At 31.7% G+C, this 19,592-nt stretch overlaps 1 protein-coding gene across 1 annotated transcript in view; it reads right to left on the reverse strand.

Moving 5' to 3' along the window:
* The window catches only part of LOC127709343 (uncharacterized), an 82,738-nt gene that overhangs the window by 17,379 nt on the left and 45,767 nt on the right, over positions 1–19,592 (reverse strand). The window contains exons 16-26 of the mRNA XM_052214816.1: positions 19,319–19,519; positions 18,220–18,491; positions 17,252–17,375; positions 14,561–14,779; positions 13,456–13,612; positions 11,272–11,552; positions 7,661–7,861; positions 3,839–3,968; positions 2,855–2,889; positions 1,176–1,320; positions 796–1,010 (exon numbers count right to left, since the gene is read on the reverse strand). Of these exons, the coding sequence (XP_052070776.1) occupies positions 796–1,010; positions 1,176–1,320; positions 2,855–2,889; positions 3,839–3,968; positions 7,661–7,861; positions 11,272–11,552; positions 13,456–13,612; positions 14,561–14,779; positions 17,252–17,375; positions 18,220–18,491; positions 19,319–19,519 (1,980 nt within the window). The remainder of the gene's footprint in view (positions 1–795; positions 1,011–1,175; positions 1,321–2,854; positions 2,890–3,838; positions 3,969–7,660; positions 7,862–11,271; positions 11,553–13,455; positions 13,613–14,560; positions 14,780–17,251; positions 17,376–18,219; positions 18,492–19,318; positions 19,520–19,592) is intronic.

Consider the following 19,592-nt stretch of genomic DNA (forward strand, 5'->3'; position numbering starts at 1 on the left):
ATGTTGGTCCTTAAACTGAAGTATCTGTGCATATTTCTTTTTATTCAAACTTTTTAGTGCCTCAGAGATATCCTAGGAAGACAAACGTATATGTCTCGAGAGTAACGAATTAAAATCGCAATGTTAAATATAGTCTCAGTTGTATTTAAAGTGAAACTATAACACTAAAAACCACCGTTGTTGTTTTTGAAACAAAGAAGAAAGTGACTTATTTTTTAAAATATTATAGCTTCATTTTGGTCTTTAGAGGTTAAATATTGGTAATTTTGCTTTTTGACAAAAACAGTCTATATTTTTGTGACAAAAGTAAAGTATTACAGTGTTCTATGATTTTTAGTTTCTACGAAACATTTCTTAGTTCGTAGACATTTAAGCTACTAAACATGCAGTATAAACTATCATAAATCATTGAATTATCTGTGTGTAGAAGTATTTTGATAATTCAAGTGGGTGAAAATCCCAAATTACAAAATGTAATCTATTCCTATTTAAGCGATTTTTTTTTAAATTTTTGGTAGATAGCTGTGGAATATATGGTCTATTGATTTAAAGGCTCTGGTCAATATTTTAAAATTCAATGACCTTGTCATTTTTCAATCAAGAGATATCAGCAATAGATAAATGAACCACAAGAACATTTTTTTCTATGTTTTCTCACTGAATAATTTAAAGTTTGATGATAATACTGATCGTCACCTGCCCATTGCCTTCTTATTCATTATTGTCAGTTTGTTGCTTTTTTCCCCTTGATATCGCCATTCCTTAAGACAGTCCTCTTTATATATAAATAATCACCTTTTGAATTTCTATTTTCACATCAATAGAACCAGTTACAGGGTAACTCGGTATAATTGTTACACCATTGCTACTGATCGCTTGGAAACATACATCGTCAGCACACAGTTTTACCGTAAATTTGTATGTCAAACCAGGCTGTAGATCTAACTCATTCACTATCACATGACTTTGGCTTCCTATATAACTGAAGTCGCTGTACTGTAGCCACATATCTACAAACATATAGTGACGCTCAATGTAACCAATATGTATATAATAATTTGGAGTGGAATGTAAATGGACAATATAAGTCATTGTGCTTTCTAATAAATTATCTCTTCATTTAAAATGATGACAGAGTATACCATAATTTATCTCCCAACAAATTAAAAACATACCTCCAACTGGAGATCGTTGTTCAACGCTCCAATATGCACTTCTAACAATTTGTTTTAGTTTGTCGTCCAGAATTTCCCACTTAGCTGAAAGAGTTGTAGTCGAGGTTTGGTAATCTATATCGGTTTTGCATCTATAAATAATATCCTGTGAAAAATAATTGATAATGTAAAACATTTAGAATATTATTCAAAATAGACTAGTAACGTTATTGGTGAGTTTTTCATCAAATTTTTAATAAAAACAAATTAGTTGTGGCAGTTCGTATCTCAATTATGCGTGTTCTATGTAATGCTTTATCGACCATGGCGTGTCTTTTCATCGGTATTGGCTTAATATCTTGATCTTTTTATCAGTATGTTACCAATATCTTGAATAATAAAGGCAACAGTAGTATACCGCTGTTCGAAACTCATAAATCGATAGACATAAAAACAAATCCGGGTTACAAACTAAAACTGAGGGAAATGCATCAGACACAACAAAAACACAACATTAAAATGTAACACACACAGAAACGAACTATAATATAACAATGGCCATTTTCCTGACTTGGTACAGGACATTTTAGAAAAAAATGGTGGGTTAAACCTGGTTTTGTGGCATGCCAAACCTCCCGCTTTTATGGCAACGTCAAACACAACACCAAAACGACAACATCACATGACAGGACCACAATACAAATAAATGGGAGAACATATAGGACAAAGAAACACACGAATAATAGTTAACAAAAGGTACTAGGCTTAAAATTCAATACGCCAGACGTGCGTCTCGTCCACACAAGACCAACCAGTGACGCTCAGATGAAAAAAGTTTGAAAGCCAAAACAAGTACAAAGCTGAAGAGCACCGAGGAACAAAACTTCCAAACAGTTGCGACTAACACGGCCAGGGTTTTCTGCCTGGGACAAGAACATCCTTATTATTTAGAATAATTTATAATTTTGTTAGCAGTAAATTTTATAAAATGACTATATAATAGATATACATGATCTTGGCCTCGGTATTGACATAGATGGACGTCTTTATTAAACGATCTTTGACTAACGTGATGATTTCAACTTCCCAATCATTAATATATCTCACTTTATACGTAATGTCGTGCATTTTCACACTATACGGACTTCAATAAGTATGGGTGTGCTAATTACACAAAATCTGCGCCACCAGAATTATGAGGAGAAACGACTGAAACTGATACTACGTAAGTATTTCTTCACCATAAATGATTTGTTGTCCTATATAATGTGTTTATGTCTCAACTTACAAGCGACATGTTTTCTCTGTCTCAGATCTATAAATACCCGATTAGTCGTCTTATCTATAAATTTACTGCTTGTATCCTATACTCGATTTTGACAATTTTTTCAATGAATGGTTGTGGAATTCCATGGCCGGTGATACATGATATGAATGAGACGCTTACCTTACCGACGTACCCGGTCGCGCTCCTTTTGGAGATCATGCGATTCCATGAGTGTTTTTTTTTTTTTTTTTTTTTGATGGATGTATACGATTTGAATATCTGATAAAACTACTGTTATTTTGCATGGTGTTGTCCGTTTTCATAAGACTCTGTTTTTGTGTTACGTTTTTGGAGTATCTTCTCCATCTTCCCTGTTATTTGAATTTCTTTTTAGAAATTACATAATAAACATCATTAGCTGTCTTAGACTTACCCGTATATGATGACTCCCATTTAAGACAACTGGGTCTACAACAAAGCAATACCGTATATAAAACTGACTTGAAATAATTTATAAACTTATGGTCATTCTTATTTTTCAAAGATATTCATTACAGTAATAAAACGTATAACATGAATACAATGAGTGAACAGTGAAAATATTTTAAAGTTAAGGAATACAATCACTGTCTCTGTTGTTTAAAGTGTAATCATGAGAATAAAAGAGAAAAAGATTCAGGTAGTCATCTTTCTTTGAGAGTTCTAGAGAGAGGAATTTGATTAGATTCCATAACAATGCACACTTACTATTTAACTATTACATTTTAATGACATATTTATTTCACGCTAGATGCGGCTATATGCGCTGCAAAACATCTCTTTTTTTCGAACGGACGTTAGTATCGGGACTTTCTTTTGTTTCGGCCCTACTGAAGTAATCAAAAAGACATACGTCTCTATAAATATTTGCAACAACAGTAAATTCGACCCATGTTTTAAATAATGAAAATACTAGATTTTCAGTCAATTTTTTCAATGAAAATCCGCCATTGTACACTTAGGTATACGCAAACAACAAAATAATCAATGATACATCCCCTACATATACACTAAACTATTTCATCAAATTTTTTTAAGCAGATAGCTATTCGTACAATAAAGGAAAAGATACATTTTAGATATACAAGCTTTAGAAACATGATGAAAGCAAGCCTCGACGAACTTTGCTCCTGTTTTGCAGCGAATAAAAATAGATTTTATGTTTTCATACAAAAAATGTACGAACACAAACCATGCCATCAGTTAAATATAATATCAAATTTCGATTTCCATGGAACAAAAGTATTGTTAATAATATTTAGTTCGTTGTTGAACATCTCAGAACAGGGTTTGTAGGCTTACTTTGCTCGTGACTTATTTCTAGGGATAGAAATTTGTGATGGGGAATTTTAAACAAAACTATGAAAGAAAAGAACACCTGCGCATAGAGACCCATCATTAATGATTACTCCCGATAGTTCTGTAGCATTGTTGATAATGGTAATTCCGTCTGATGATTTCTTGATAGAACCAGAGTTGGTAACAGCTTCGACGGTTACGTAGTATTTCTGAAAGTAAAATAATATTTAAAGAATTTTCGCATATTTTCAAGATGAAAATTTATTGCCAATATCCCTAACATAAGTAATTCTTAATGAATAATCAGATTCAGGGACAAGAAAATGCAAACACAAAACCTAGCAAACCGGGTGTCCCTAGAAATCATAAAATAAAAACTCCTTGAAAATATAACAGTTAAATATATAAATTGCCTACACAGAATTACTTTTTTTTTATATTAAATTGATAAAAACATACACTATCACAATGTGTATTCTTAAAGTTATCCTGATTATACCATTTGAGGTATCAGTATTTTTTTTAACTTATATATTCATGGCTAAATAATTTTTTTTATTTGACTCACATGCCTAATGACCGACTTGATTTTGAAGCTAAATGCATACAAAACATAATCAAATACAAAAAAGAAAAATAGCAGCTTGCAAAATTAGTTTATTCAAAAATATTGATAATGTACTGTCACTCAAAAACTCACAGTTCAATGAGTGCTTGCATCACTAGCGAACTTGAGAAACTTGAGAAAAAAAGATACTACAAAACAAGAAGGTCTGCTTCAGATATTGTTCTTTTCCTCAAAATTGTCACAGATGGAAGATTTCAAACTAGAATATAGGACAAAATGATGATTTCAACTTTCCATTTCTCAGCAGTAGTATACATCTGCCCAATCGAATGGCGTTAACATATTTCAATGAATATATTTTTCGCTCGTGCATGTTCACACTGACTTCATTATAAGGGATGTGCTACTTACACAAAAACTAGTCCAACAGAGTTATAAGGAAGAACAACTGATATTAGTTGACCGATACGATATGTCTGTGTCTCAACTCACTAGCGATTTAGTCCTAGATCTTTACATACCAGAATAGTGGTCTTATCTGCATTCGCATGGTGGGTTATGTATAATGATGCAAAAATGCGTGATATTTAACGATAATATTTACTAATAAATTATAAATAAAGTTTTGTTGGATAATGGAAAAATGCACAGAAGTTAAAGAGAATATTTATCAATGAATTATAAAATAAGTTGACCAAGGAATAGACGTAAATAAAAAAAAAATAAGAGAATTTAATTTGTTTATAGAACAATCTCCTAAAGATATCAATGTAAGTGTTTTATCTTTTTAAGCATATTTAATAACGTTGTCTCAAAAATGTCCCCCAGCTAATTGATAAATGTGTCAGCTTAGAAGGCATAAAGATAATTATACATACTTTTTGAAATTAATAGACATGAACAATTAAGATCAAGTAATTTTTCCTTTATCCGAGATATTCATTAAAACATAGATCAAAGAAAAGCTATTGTACTGAGTAACAAAATATTCACGTGTAAAACTAAGTCCAGTTCTGCTATATAAAATCGTGCAAAATTATTTGGTTCATTAGACTGTGAACCAGAATAAAAATGTAGTAAGCAGACCTGCTATATGCAATGGTTCGGGAAACCCCTCAAATTGGTTATTATACTTTAGAAAATGGATCAAAATTAATTCAATATTAAACGAAAATGATTGCCATTACTTGCCGTTTTATTTGAAACGTAATATAACCAGAAATTGTTAAATAGGTTTTATATGTACATAAAAAAAAATCCGAATGAGAAAGGCACTTTTGATTGTAACTTGTATGTAAAGAAAAGTTTTTAAATTGTTTTAAATAATGAATAGGTATGTAAAATAGAATAGACATGCTAAAAAAAAAAATATATGAAATTTTTGAAATGAATTATAATAAACAAAGTAAGGTACAAAGATTCGTGTACGAAAACAAATACGAAATAGAACATTGGAGAAATTTAAAATGTAATATTGTGTGGAAGTTAAAGTTATAAAGCGGTTTATATTCATTTAACTGTGAAGGATTAAAAGAAATGCCTCTGTTTATATGAGAACCATAAAATAATGCCTCAAATGTTAACTTACAAAAGATAAAAGTACATAAAATAAACATCTGTATAGGAAAGTTTGTTGTTTACAAATTTGAATAAAAAAAAAAGCTTTTTGTGGATCATCAGTCCATAGAAAAGGCAATGCCAAGATAAGACACGGAGTTCCACAAGGAACAAAGATAGTAGATGTATAAATAAATAGAATAAATAAATGTGTAAGTTTGCATTGTGTGCTGCATTGATTGCTATTGAATATTGAGTTCAAATTAATATGTAAATTTCCACTTAAGAGAAATAAAGGTTGTTTGTGTCATAAGAATTTTTTGGGAATTCATGACACCCTTAACATAAGTGCTATATATGGATTCGCCACTCATATAAAAATGTGACTAAAACTTCATAAATAGTCTCTTAAAGATTAATTTTGATATAAATTGAAAAACTTAATAGGTAATCAAACTGTTGTAGAGTAAGCAATTATACACTTTGTCAAAACTTGTCCAAAAATAAGTAATGAATCAGTAACGTTGTAATGATAAAACAAATATTTAAGTCATGTTACTTTGAGGGTATGATTCACGATAGATTTGGAGTCGGAGCAAACTACCAATGAAAACGGGCTTATGCCGAAAAATGGGTATGACGCCATGGTAGATTTGGAGTTCGAGCAATCTATCAGAAATGTAGGCTTACTCCCTAGTAATTTGATTAAATACATAGAGGGTGAAAACTGCTAAAATAGATGAATATATGAACATAGAATTCCACTTCGCCTATCAGATAAATTAACATCGTTGAAAGAACAATAATCGTATTGAATCCATCTTCGAAAAAAAATAAATTGAAAAATCTTGTCCTAAGAGTTATAATTTGAAAACAAAAGTATGTAGATCGTCATTTGCCTGAAATAATCAGATTAATATAAAATTAATAAATGATAAATAAACTTAAATGATGGACAATTGAATGCTGGAAAATGAAAGTAAAATAAAGTATATAAACTAAGATAAATAAATGAACTGAATTATATTGCATTGCTAAAGTTTTGAGACAAAATAGGCGACGTAAGTAATAAATAGTTTCGTCTTTTTGTTAATAATATAGTTGATCTAATTTTTTGAGTATTTTCGATCATAGCTATAAAACGTGACATTGAGAAATGTAGACAATAAGCTGTTTTGTGGTAAACTTGCACTCTAAAGCACAGATAACTTATAATATAGATACGAGAAAAGAAATGATTCAGCCAAAGAGATAATGAATAATGTAAACACTGAAAAGAAATATATTTGAAGAAAAGTAGATAAAGTTAACGAATGACTGTGCTGACACCTGCAAGACAGGGTACCAGCTAATTTACGGACCGATTTTGACAAATATGTGTGAAATAAAATGTGTGTTCACTTGAATATTAATCAAATAACACAATGATAGAGTTTTAAAAAAATATAATTTCAAACAATGAATGGCATCAGTATGATAGTTCCTTGTCCTGAAACATTGATTAATTATATGCGTACTATTTTGAGTTTACTAATTATCTGATTTTTTCCCGCATAAAATATTTAAAATATTTACAGATTCCAAAGATGGGAAGTTCCCGCATAATAGATGCATGCATAGCTGTAGACGCTTACTGTATCGACGCACCCGGCATCGCTCCTTTAGGTCATGCGATTATATCTATTTCTTGTTTCATACCATGATTTTTCTTTATAAACGATTAATTATATTTGAACACTGGTTAACTTCAATTGTCTTAATACAATGATATTATACCTCAAAGTTTGTTAGCAGTAAGTTTTTAAATACATGTTGATGCGTCGAACTGTCAATGTTGTTTTTTGTAGCAACATCACAGTTTCCTTTCACCATTCCAACACATACTTTATAATGTAAAGATAAGTGGGGATGGTAAAATCCTTTCCATTCTGCAGCAAGAGAATCAGACTTCACAGAAAAATCAATGTCAATAATGTCCTGAATAAAAAAATTCATAACATAATAAATGATAGGAAATACATTGTTTAACAGTTATAGTTTTAGGGGATTTAAATTTTAAAAAAGTGTAGAAGTTAACAAATAAAATTGAGAATGGAAATGGGGAATGTGTCAAAGAGACAACAACCCGACCATAGAACAGACAACAGCAGAATGTCACCAACAGGTCTTCAATGCAGCGAGAAATTCCCGCACCCGGAGGCGTCCTTCAGCTGGCCCCTAAACAAATATATATACTAGTTCAGTGATAATGAACGCCGTACTAAACTCCAAACTGTACACAAGAAACTAAAATTAGAAATAATACAAGACTAACAAAGGCTAGAGGCTCCTGACTTGGGACAGGCGCAAAAATGCGGCGGGGTTAAACATGTTTATGAGATCTCAACCCTCCCCCTATACCTCTAGCCAATGTAGAAAAGTAAACGCATAACAATACGCACATTAAAATTCAGTTCAAGAGAAGTCCGAGTCTGATGTCAGAAAATGTAACCAAAGAAAATAAACAAAATGACAATAATACATAAATAACAACAGACTACTAGCAGTTAACTGACATGCCAGCTCTAGACTTCAATTAAACTGATTGAAAGATTATGTCTTCATCATATGAATATCAGGCACAATCCTTCCCGTTAGGGGTTTAGTATCATACCATCATAACATATATGAGAAGAACATAACCCGTGTCATGCCAACAACTGGTTTTTAAATAAATGTGTTTAGTGCCGATGCAAAGACCCTATAAGTGAATCAATATTAACGCCAAAATATGCAATCTTTAATGACCTGACAACAGTATCGTAACTAGATCCCTTCTTAATAAGTCTATTTAAAGGTTTTGTTAGCTTCAGAGGTGAATACTGACATTTTTGTGCCTTATAAAGAATATTTCCATAAAAAATTGGATGTGAAATACCTGAACGTATAAGTCTGCATGTTGAGCTATATTTACGAATGATGTCCTTATACCGATGATAAAATTTAGTAAATGTTTTGACTAGTTTGTGATATCGAAAACCCTGGTGTTATAATTTTTCAGTAATACATAAATTTCTCTCGTTAAAATCTAAAACATTGTTACATACACGAGCGAATCGTACAAGTTGAGATATATAAACACCGTAAGATGGTGACAAGGGAACGTCACCATCTAAAAATGGATAATTAACGATAGGAAATGAAAAATCATCTCTTTTATCATATATTTTAGTATTAAGCTTTCCATTAATGATATAGATATCAAGATCGAGGAAAGGGCAGTGGTCATTGTTAGTATTAGCTTTATTTAAAGTAAGTTCAACAGGATAAATTTCTTTAGTATACAAACTGAAGTCGTCATTATTGAGAGCCAAAATATCATCCAAATATCTAAAAGTATTATTAAATTTGTGTATCAGATGTTGTTTCGATGGGTCTTTGCTGATTTTTGTCATAAATTGTAACTCATAGCAATACAAAAAAAGGTCCGCAATAAGTGGTGCACAGTTAGTCCCCATTGGAATTCCGATAACCTGACGATATACGGAATCTCCAAAGCGAACAAAAATGTTATCTAGTAAAAATTCAAGGGCATATATAGTATCAAAGCATGTCCAATTGACATAGTTTTTTTGTTTATTGCTACTAAAAAATGACCTAAAAGAGTTTGAACAGATATATTCACATTCTGACTTTTTAAATGCCCATTTAATTAGGTGTGTGAATTTTTTCTTAATGAGAATGTGAGGCAATGTGGTATATAGGGTAGAAAAATCAAAACTTTGAACAGATTCAAAATCACCAATATATGCATGTAATTTATCAAGTACTTCCAACGAGTTCTTGACACTCCAAAAGTAATTAATTCCACTATTTTCGAAGGCCTTATTTGAACAATTTATTATCAGGTTTTTGATTGTACCAAGTGTACTGGTAAGAAGAATAGACAATTTAGTAGTGGAACAATTGCTTGAAGACGAAATGAATCTATATTTGTAAGGTGTTTTGTGTAGCTTCGGAAGCCAATACATAGTTGGGACTTTCATTGTATTTGGTTTTGTTTGTAAAGCGGTAGCTAAAAGTTTATGTTTGTTACAAATGTCGTTTTCTGAAAATGGAGTCAGTTGGAATGTTGGTGAATTGGTGATTTCTTTTTTCAGAACCTCAATGTAAAATTTACGTCAAACAATATTAATATCATTAGCAGCTTTATCGGCCGGGACAAAACAAATTCCTTGGCTAGTTCTTTTAGTTTATGTTTGATACGAGAAATAGGTTTGTTGTGGTTATTGTTAAGAGTAAAATGTTCTTTAAAATGTTGAATACGTATATCAACTATGTTCATTACTGAATTAAAAAAAGAGTCCAAAGATTTTTTGTCAGCTTTTTCCCGTTTTATCCATTTCAAACAGTAAGTATGGAGTGAGTCGTGGATGATATTACGACACTCATTCCAATTAATAATTGACGGGGGACGATATTTAGGTCCTTTACTGAGGAATGATTTTAACTCTCGGTCTTGAACGATGTTAAGATCTCCTGTTATAACATGGGAAATGGGTCCATAAATGTATTCGGAATTACTGCAATTACATGAAATAGGTGTATTTTCACTGATATTAACATCTTTACACAATTGGCTATAATTAAACACAAATTTCCGGGTAGATTTCTTGTAAATATAACAAATAAGAGGGAGCTCAGTATTATCAAAATATCCCGGAATTTGTTCTTTAACAGAATGGTCGTTAAAAATACCGGCAATATTTACAAAATCAAAACCTTTATTGACATACTTTATTTTAATAAACTGTTTTTTATGATCTTCAGGGCGATCAATTTTGGGAAACAGTTTAGAATAACAATATGCCATTATAATTTGAACGATTTCATACTTAGGACTGCTATATAAAATTGTGTTGCAATCCTCTAAAATTTTATTTAACTTATTAACCGGTAATGAACAGAGCTTTGTTAAAAGATAATGTCTGCCGTTGTTTTTTGAAATAGAAATTAGGTCCGAAATATTGGTATGATTAGTCCGAAATTTTCTTTGATTGCGATTTTTTCTACGACCATGAGAACGGTTTTTACGAACAGTTTTAGAAACTATATCCAAAATGTTAACAGAATCGGTTCTTGATATATTACCAATTCCCATGATATTATCATTAAGACCGAGAGGGTAGACTGTCTGTAAAGCATGTTTTAACAAGCTCACCAACTTATATATTGAATATTTATGTTTTGGTGTATTCTCATCGCATTAAACATCTTTCAATCATTAACAGAAAGTTTAAAAAAAAACGAACATCTTTATTTCTTATTTTGATGAAAACAATATGAAATATATGTTTGTTTCTATTTGTCGACTTCATTAGGGGAATCGACCCAAATTTAGTTATTACCTTTAAAGAACTATCATTGACATTGTATGGATTTATGTCATACACTATCCCAGCAGACGGTAACTGTATGTCGTGTGTATAAACCACTGATGTCTGTGTAGTGGACAACTCAGCAAGATTTGTAACTTTAACGGTGACATAGTAATTATGATGTCCGTGTAATGACCAGTCCAGTGACGATGTGTCAATAGCTGTGCAATGAGGTGGTTCTGTCTTAATACATTTGGTATTGTACTGTAGTGGACGATAAGAAATAACATCTGTTCCACCTGCAGCATGACCTAACAAAAGTATGGTATGGGTAATTGCATGATACATAATGAGATATGTTGTAGTTTAAATCCTAGAAGTGTGGTTACAAAGCTTTCAATTTTGAACGATGGTCACCAACCCATTGTATCAAAATGTGTGAATTTCTACGAACTCACTATGAAATTAAAATGTGGTGCTTTCATGCTAAAAATGTTATATAGTTTCCTTACACCAACAAACATCAAAACAAATCTTGTCTAACATCCGCACATTATTGTCTGGTAATATTTTCAAAGAACAAGCAGGAATTTTATTTTCGTTTCGATCTTCATAATCGACAATCTATAGAAACATTAACGTTCTATACTTTTATTTTACAAAAATATATTCATTAAATGTATTAAAGAACTATATGCAATAAATAAGAATAACCACAAATTATAACCTTGATTGCGAATATGCTTTGTTTCTAGAGTACTGATGAAGTAAATACAAAAAAGAACTAGATGTTTTTGCTTCAGATAGGTATCTTATGTTGATGTAAATTTTCTTCGATATTAGAATTGTGCTTATAATATTTCATTGACTATGGAACGGTATTTGGGGAAACATTTAAATTCAAACATGGCCTGCAATTTAGTGAAGACATTAATGTTGCGAGCTATTCAAGTCATGCTCTAAAATTTACTTTAATCATTTATCGGTGTTAAAAGCTCTTGAAAAAGAGAGCCGAAAGATACCAAAGGGATATTCAAACTCATAGGTCGAAAATAAACTGACAACGCCATGGCAAAAAAACAGACCAGATCAAAGACAAACAACAGTATACAAAACGTTATGTATAAAACTAAAGAATGAGCAACACGAACCCAACAAAAAACCCTCGTTGATCATACGTGCTTCTGAAGGGTAAGCAAATCCTGCTCATTTTAGTACAAACCCGGTGATAAGTCTAATTTAATAGGTTACATTCGGGGAAATAGAGGACGGAACTTTTTATTTGATTTTGCCTTCTTACTGTTTTAATTTTTAATTTGATTGCACTGATGATTCTTGTGTAGACGAAATACACGTCTGACGTACATATTTATAACTCTGACTCTTTATCACCGAGGCCAACGGGTAGATTGAAAAAAAAGCAAATTACTTAAACGTGATGTAAAATAATAAGTTCAACAAGTAATTAAATAAAACATACACATGTCGAAATCCTGAAATTCTCTTATTTCTACAATTTTCCGAAAAATCAAGTACTAGCAGTGAATTTGGAATTGAACTGCATTCAAGGCTGATACGATAAAGAATGGGGTACATAAATAGAAAGGAAATTGTTGATGAGCCTTCAAATTCTGTATACAAACTGTTATTCATTTGATACTGTATGTTGAGATACACTGTGACATTTCTTTTGACGGTCATATATATATTGACTGGTTTAAAAAGATGCAAAGTCGTGTTTCAAAATTTCATATTGGGTCAAGATAGAAAATTTTTAAGACCGATCATTTACGAATTTGGTAATGTTTTTGGGGTTATATAAGAGTCAATTTTCAAACCGCTATTGCATAATACCTAATCACTTGACATAACATATCAATATACTCTATGGGAGTAGTTCCAGGGCATCTGAGAACAGTCCGAGTTTTGGTGGGCTCCTGTTGCTTAGTCTTTAGTTTTACTGTTGTGATATATAAACTGTTTTTTCGTCGTTTTTTTTGCCATGGCGTTGTCATTTTCACTTCAGATTTGAATTTCTCATTTGTAATTTCTGCCTCCTTTTTCTAAAGGCCTATATCACCATCAGCATATAACATATGTAATATTTCAGGAAATTTCTAGGAATTGCAAGTAACATGGTGGTTATAGGATCCATTTGACTTTTATTACAAATATGTTTACAACAAAAATACTGCTTTAATTTTTCGAACAAACCTAATGCAAACTGATATTTAAGAGGATGAGGATCCTCTTCATCCGTAAATGCTGCCCTGGACCAATTAGCAATAAGTGTTCCCTCTTTGAACTCCATATCAATGTGTGAACCAGTAAAAACTGGAGCTGTAACGTCTATTACAACAGGACCATAACTCTAGACCAATCAAAAAAGGCAAAGTTATTCAGAATTATAAGAAAGATTTTGTTTCTAAATTAAAAACAATGTTGTACCCTTAACATATATATATAGGAAGTTCGTAGAATACTGATGACCAATTTTGTATGGTCTTGAAATACGATATGATGTTTTCCTGCGTGTATATGCAACATGTTCGTATTTCATGAGATATTTGTACACATGTTAATTATATCACCACATTTCTGCGCAAAGTCATAAACATCCTAGTCAAAAATCCCCAGTCCTTATTCTGCGATATGTAATGAAAGTTTTTTGGGTCATTCTTATTAGGTAACCTGAGTACCAAAATTTGGGAAAGAAAAAATATGAAAATACAAGGTATCTCAAAGACTATCGCTCGGTAGTACTGAGTACCAAGTTCCCAAATTATACTCAACCAATAGGTTTCTTGCTAGGAGATTGTCCCTTTCCTTTCATAAAATGGAATTTTAAATACATCAGTGACTTCTAATAAACACACCTTTATATGTGTTGTATTAACGATTAAAAAATGTAACTGATGTTTCATCTGGTTTTACGATGTAAACATTTATATTGAATGTGTGTTTATTTGATTGTTGATAATCTTATTGTTTACTTAATTACTGAACGTATTAAATGAGCTATTGATTACAGTATATAATGTTTGCGACTTGTATCTAGTTTCAGATAATTCTGTAAAAGAAAGAAGCGTTCATAAGACGACGAACCACAATACGTAGAATGTGTGAAATTGTGTTACTATTTTGTAGATATTTTTTCGAGCAAGTGTTCGAGTATTGCTGGATAAAACCGACGAGTACTCGATTAGAAATTCTTCACCGAGCAAATACACAACTAAATGTTCATACAAGAATAGTCATATCGGTAAAAATCAATTATGTTTAAAAAGTAAACATTCCTAAATCAATATAATATATTTACCTGAATACCATCAACATTGGCTTTACTGGTAGATTTTATGATGATGTAAAACAATATCCCTTCAGAAAGGTCCGGATAATTAAGTCTGAAATGTTTGTGGTGTTTGGTTGAGCGGAACGGTAAAATATCTGGAGCAGGATTGTTTTTTGTAGATGATAGTCCTATATGGTAGTCGTGAACAAATATATCGTCCATATTTGAATCCCATTTCATGCTTAACTTAAAATATTAATTAAGATATCTTAATGATAAATGATTACAAACACAAAATACATTAAAGTTTTGTTTGATGGCTAATGAGTCAAATATGGTATGTCAAACCACACTGATTCTACTGGTATCTCTCTCAAAAAAAAAAACAAAAAAACAACAGTATATTCTACGCAACATAAAATATCTAACAAAAATTATCAACACGAACCCCATTGTTTAACCGTGTGTGATATCAAGTGCTCCGGAATGGTGAGGTGTAAACAATTACAGGTTAAATCATTGACATTGTTAACGTTGTTATTTTTCTCATGTTCATGGTCAATACACTCACTATTAAAAAGTAAAATATCAAAAATACCGAACTTCAAGGAAAATTCACAAAGGAAAGTCCCTTATTAAATGTCACTTTTGAACCATGAACAAAAATGCATACGCTGTCAACAAATAGGATTTAACATCGTTCTGTATTCATACCATCCCGGTTATTATAAGAAAAGTCGCAAGTAAGATCTAAATCAACAAATAATTTTTCCCTTTCAGATAGTATTATCAATTACCAAGTAAACTTATCAAATATTTCATTCGTGTGTATGGACAGTTTTTACATTTATTCACTATTTTTTTTAAGTATTGACTAAGCGCACACCCAACCTTCTCATTTTATTCATATCTAGTAACTCCCAGTGGCAAAGTCAACATTATTTGAATTTGGCTGTTTTCAACCCTTCTTGGTCATATAGCTATACATAAAGGCAACAGTAGTATACCGGTGTTCAAAAGTCACAAATCGATTGAGATAAAACAAATCGGGGTTACAAACCAAAACCGAGGGAAACACATAAACTATAAGAGGAAAACAAAGGAATATCAGGAACACCAAAGTGCAACAAAAAAAAAAACAAACGCCAACACACATAGAAACGAACTATTTGATAGCAACTGCCGAAAAACACCACAGGATATCAAAAACAGTGACGCGCTTACGTAACTAACATGCAATCTCGAATTTTATACAATTATTTTCACTATATTCGTTCTAACAATTTTCATGACAATGATGGTATGGAAAGGCAATTTTATAATTATTTGGACTACAAACGATAATACATAACAGAAACCTAAAAAAAAATCCATTAATGTTGGATGTACAAAACACCGATCCACGCCGCACAGCAATGCAAATTCAAATTCCTGAATATGACAATGATGGTATTGAAAGGCAATTTTATAATTATTTGGACAACAAACGATACGACATAACACATTATTCAACCGAAACTATAACGAAAACATCAAAATTAAATACATGAATGTTGGATGTACAAAATACCGAGAATAGGGTATTTCACATCCAATCTTTTATGGTAATATTCTTTACAAAGCACAAAAATGTCAGTATTCACCTCAAAAGCTAACAAAACCTTTAAACGACTTATTAAGAAGGGATATAGTTACGATACTGTTGTCAGGTCATTAAAGATTACATATTTTGGCTTTAATATTGATTTACTTAATATAGCGTCTTTGCATTGGAATTAAACATATTTATTCTAAAACCAGTTGTTGGCATGACACGGGTTATGTTCTTCTCATATATTTTATGACGGTAAAATACTAAACCCCTAACAGGAGGGATTGTGCCTGATATTCATATGATGAAGACATAATCTTTCAATCAGTTTAATTAAGGTCTGGAGCTGGCATGTCAGTAACTGCTAGTAGTCTGTTGTTATTTATGTATTATTGTCATTTTGTTTATTTTCGTTTGTTTCCTATTCTGACATCGGACTCGGACTTCTCTTAAACTGAGTTTTACTGTGCGTACTGTTGTACGTTTGTTTTTTCTACATTGGCTAGAGGTATAGGGGGAGGGTTGAGATCTCAAAAAACATGTTTAACCCCGCCGCATTTTTGCGCCTGTCCCAAGTCAGGAGCCTCTGGCCTTTGTTAGTCTTGTATCATTTTTAATTTTAGTTTCTTGTGTATAATTTGGAGTTTAGTATGACGTTTATTATCACTGAACTAGTATACATATTTGTTTAAGGGCCAGCTGAAGTACGCCTCCGGGTGCGGGAGTTTCTCGCTGCATTGAAGACCCATTGGTGGACTTTTGGCTGTTGTCTGCTCTATGGTCGGGTTGTTGTCTCTTTGACACATTCCCCATTTCCATTCTCAATTTTATTTCTACATCCTTGGCTTTCAAATGTTTTGGTTTGAGCGTTTCTGATGAAGTCTTATTTAGAAAGCGCTTTAGTGCACGAAATAAATAATGTTATTTGAGTAAAACGCCTAAAATATAATATGCAAATGTCTGTGAAGCACAATTAAGAATAGTGAATTTTATTCTCATTCTGTACAACCCTGGAATATATAACAGTATTGAAAAGAATTTATAGAGGTTTTCCATGTGTATATTTTTAAATCATCCTTTGTTGCAATAAAAACATTTTTGAATAGTTTATAAAAAAAAATACTCACCTGTGATGTTCTTGGTAGAACTGATATAAACGTTGAAGATACTGACGGTAAGTTTGAACAATCTATATCTATCTCATCTGCTTCTGGTAACAATTGAACATCCTCAGTTAGTGAAGTGATGTGGCTTAAAACAAATGCATTGGTTTAAAATGGTTCTAAAAATTCAAATATTAAAGTTCATTAATTATCATCATGCCAAATATAAAATGTTTTCATTCCATGTCAATTTCGTTTTGGCTTTTTTGGTTTTATCAACTCTTAATAGTTAGTTTTATGTATTGCATCTTCCTGTTTTTTGTGATTATGTATCACTAAAGAGATATTATTATGCGGCAAAATTGGTACAGTTATTGTAATTATAATACATTTTCACTCTTAGGTTTTTTCTCCTAGGCATACATGGCCTAAGCCGTATTTGACACAACTTTTCCGAATTTTCTAGTAAAAAATCTCTTCTACTTCGTATTTGATTTTGCCTCCAAGCTGTTTTGATTCAAGCGCAACTGATGAGTCTTGTGTACACAAAAAGCACGTCTGGAGTTGCAAATTATAAGCCTATAGTCACTGCCCTACTGATGGACACCAGCCTAGTAGTCAGCACTTTTGTGGTGTAATGAAATATCAATAACACGTTCATTTTCAGTAAATTTTGAGGTTATAGGTTATAGAATTTTAAATTACTCGAAAACACTTATGTATTTCTACCCCAGACAAAGACTGCCTTAGACGTATTTTGCACAACTTTCCGATTTTTTAATTTTCAATTCTTCAAATTCGTATTTTATTTGGGCTTCCAACTATTTTGATACGAGCGCCACTGATTACTCTGTTGTATATTTATATGCCTGGTATTTCTAATTAATTTTTAGGGTATAAAAAATTATGAGTTTCTGGCTACAAATATAGAAATATCGTCAATTTACAACAAAACTCATCTGGAACAAATCGCTGGTACATTACTAGCATACCTGCAAAGAGAAGTATCATTCACAACAATCCTGGAAAGATGTTTTCCAATAATCCACAGTGTATTGCTGGTGTCTTTGACAAGTAAAGGACCTATACTAGCCCCATCTAAAACAAAATTTGTGGCACCTGGTTTGTCTGTCATTATTGTAACACCATCAGAACAAATAGAATCTGATGCTTCATTCGCACTGTTGATGGCTATAACTGTCATATAATATTTTCCCTCTTTTCTGGCGATGTAATTTGTAATTGTTTTATATGTCTCTATCCCCTATAAAAACCAATAGAAATAGAACACCTGTCATTCAATGAAATGAAATGAAAAAGAAAAAAGAAATTATATGTTGTCAAGCTTAGAGATCCAGACCTAAAACCTTAAAACTTAAATATGACTATTGTATAGCATTTCATATCGTGTAATAATTTGAGGCATTTGTGAAATGCCTTAAATACAAATTAAATACCTGCAAAAATACCAATTTATCAACTGTTTGTATCTGACAGGCATTTTAAGAAATGTCGTAAATTTTCAGCGTTTAGAAAATGCCTGTAACATATACATACGTGATCTTATGGGAGTAAACATTTAGAGTGGGATCAAGAAAACCACGTAATAAACATAAATATATGATTTCTATAATTTTTTATCACCTGAAAATTACTTTACATTGACAAAAATTGTAATGTATGGTTTTAAGCGTCTTGGCATAATTAGTTAAAAGTTGGACGACGTATTTCACAAAATCCATAGGTTGGCAATCACATGTCTCACAAGGTTCGTTTATAAAGTTACGCATGTCCGTGTTTTATTGAAAATTCTTTTATATGCGATATGTTCGTAACTTAGTATACGCCATTTTCTATATGAGGAAATGCCTGTACCAAGTCAGGAGTATGACAGTTGTTTTCCATTCGTTTGATGTGTTTGAGATTTTGATTTTGCCATTTGATAAGGGACTTTTCGTTTTGAATTGTCCTTGGAGTTTTTTGTCATTTTACTTTTCTTTTTGTTTAATAGATACAATAATGAGAAGAGATATGTGACATTCTTACTTGTTTATCTACCAAATTTGAAACAAGCATTATTAATATGTTTACCTCATTGCTGGCAAATAAGACTTCTTTTGACCAACAATGATCAGATACGATATATTTGTAATATTTGACTCCACTCTCTGGATCAAAGAACCCATCCCAATAGAAGTTCAGGTATAATTCCTGTTGATAATCAACTTCCGGACTACCTTGCAATCCATCATGAACTGTCCCTGTTTGTGGTGGGCTTATGTCAATAGTTATCTGCAATAACATAAAACATTGATTAGGATATGTCAAATTAAAGGCAGTTAATGGAAACAAATATTCTGGTTTC

Source organism: Mytilus californianus, unplaced genomic scaffold (genome assembly GCF_021869535.1).
Source record: "Mytilus californianus isolate M0D057914Y unplaced genomic scaffold, xbMytCali1.0.p SCAF_7, whole genome shotgun sequence".
Lineage (NCBI taxonomy): Eukaryota > Metazoa > Mollusca > Bivalvia > Mytilida > Mytilidae > Mytilus > Mytilus californianus.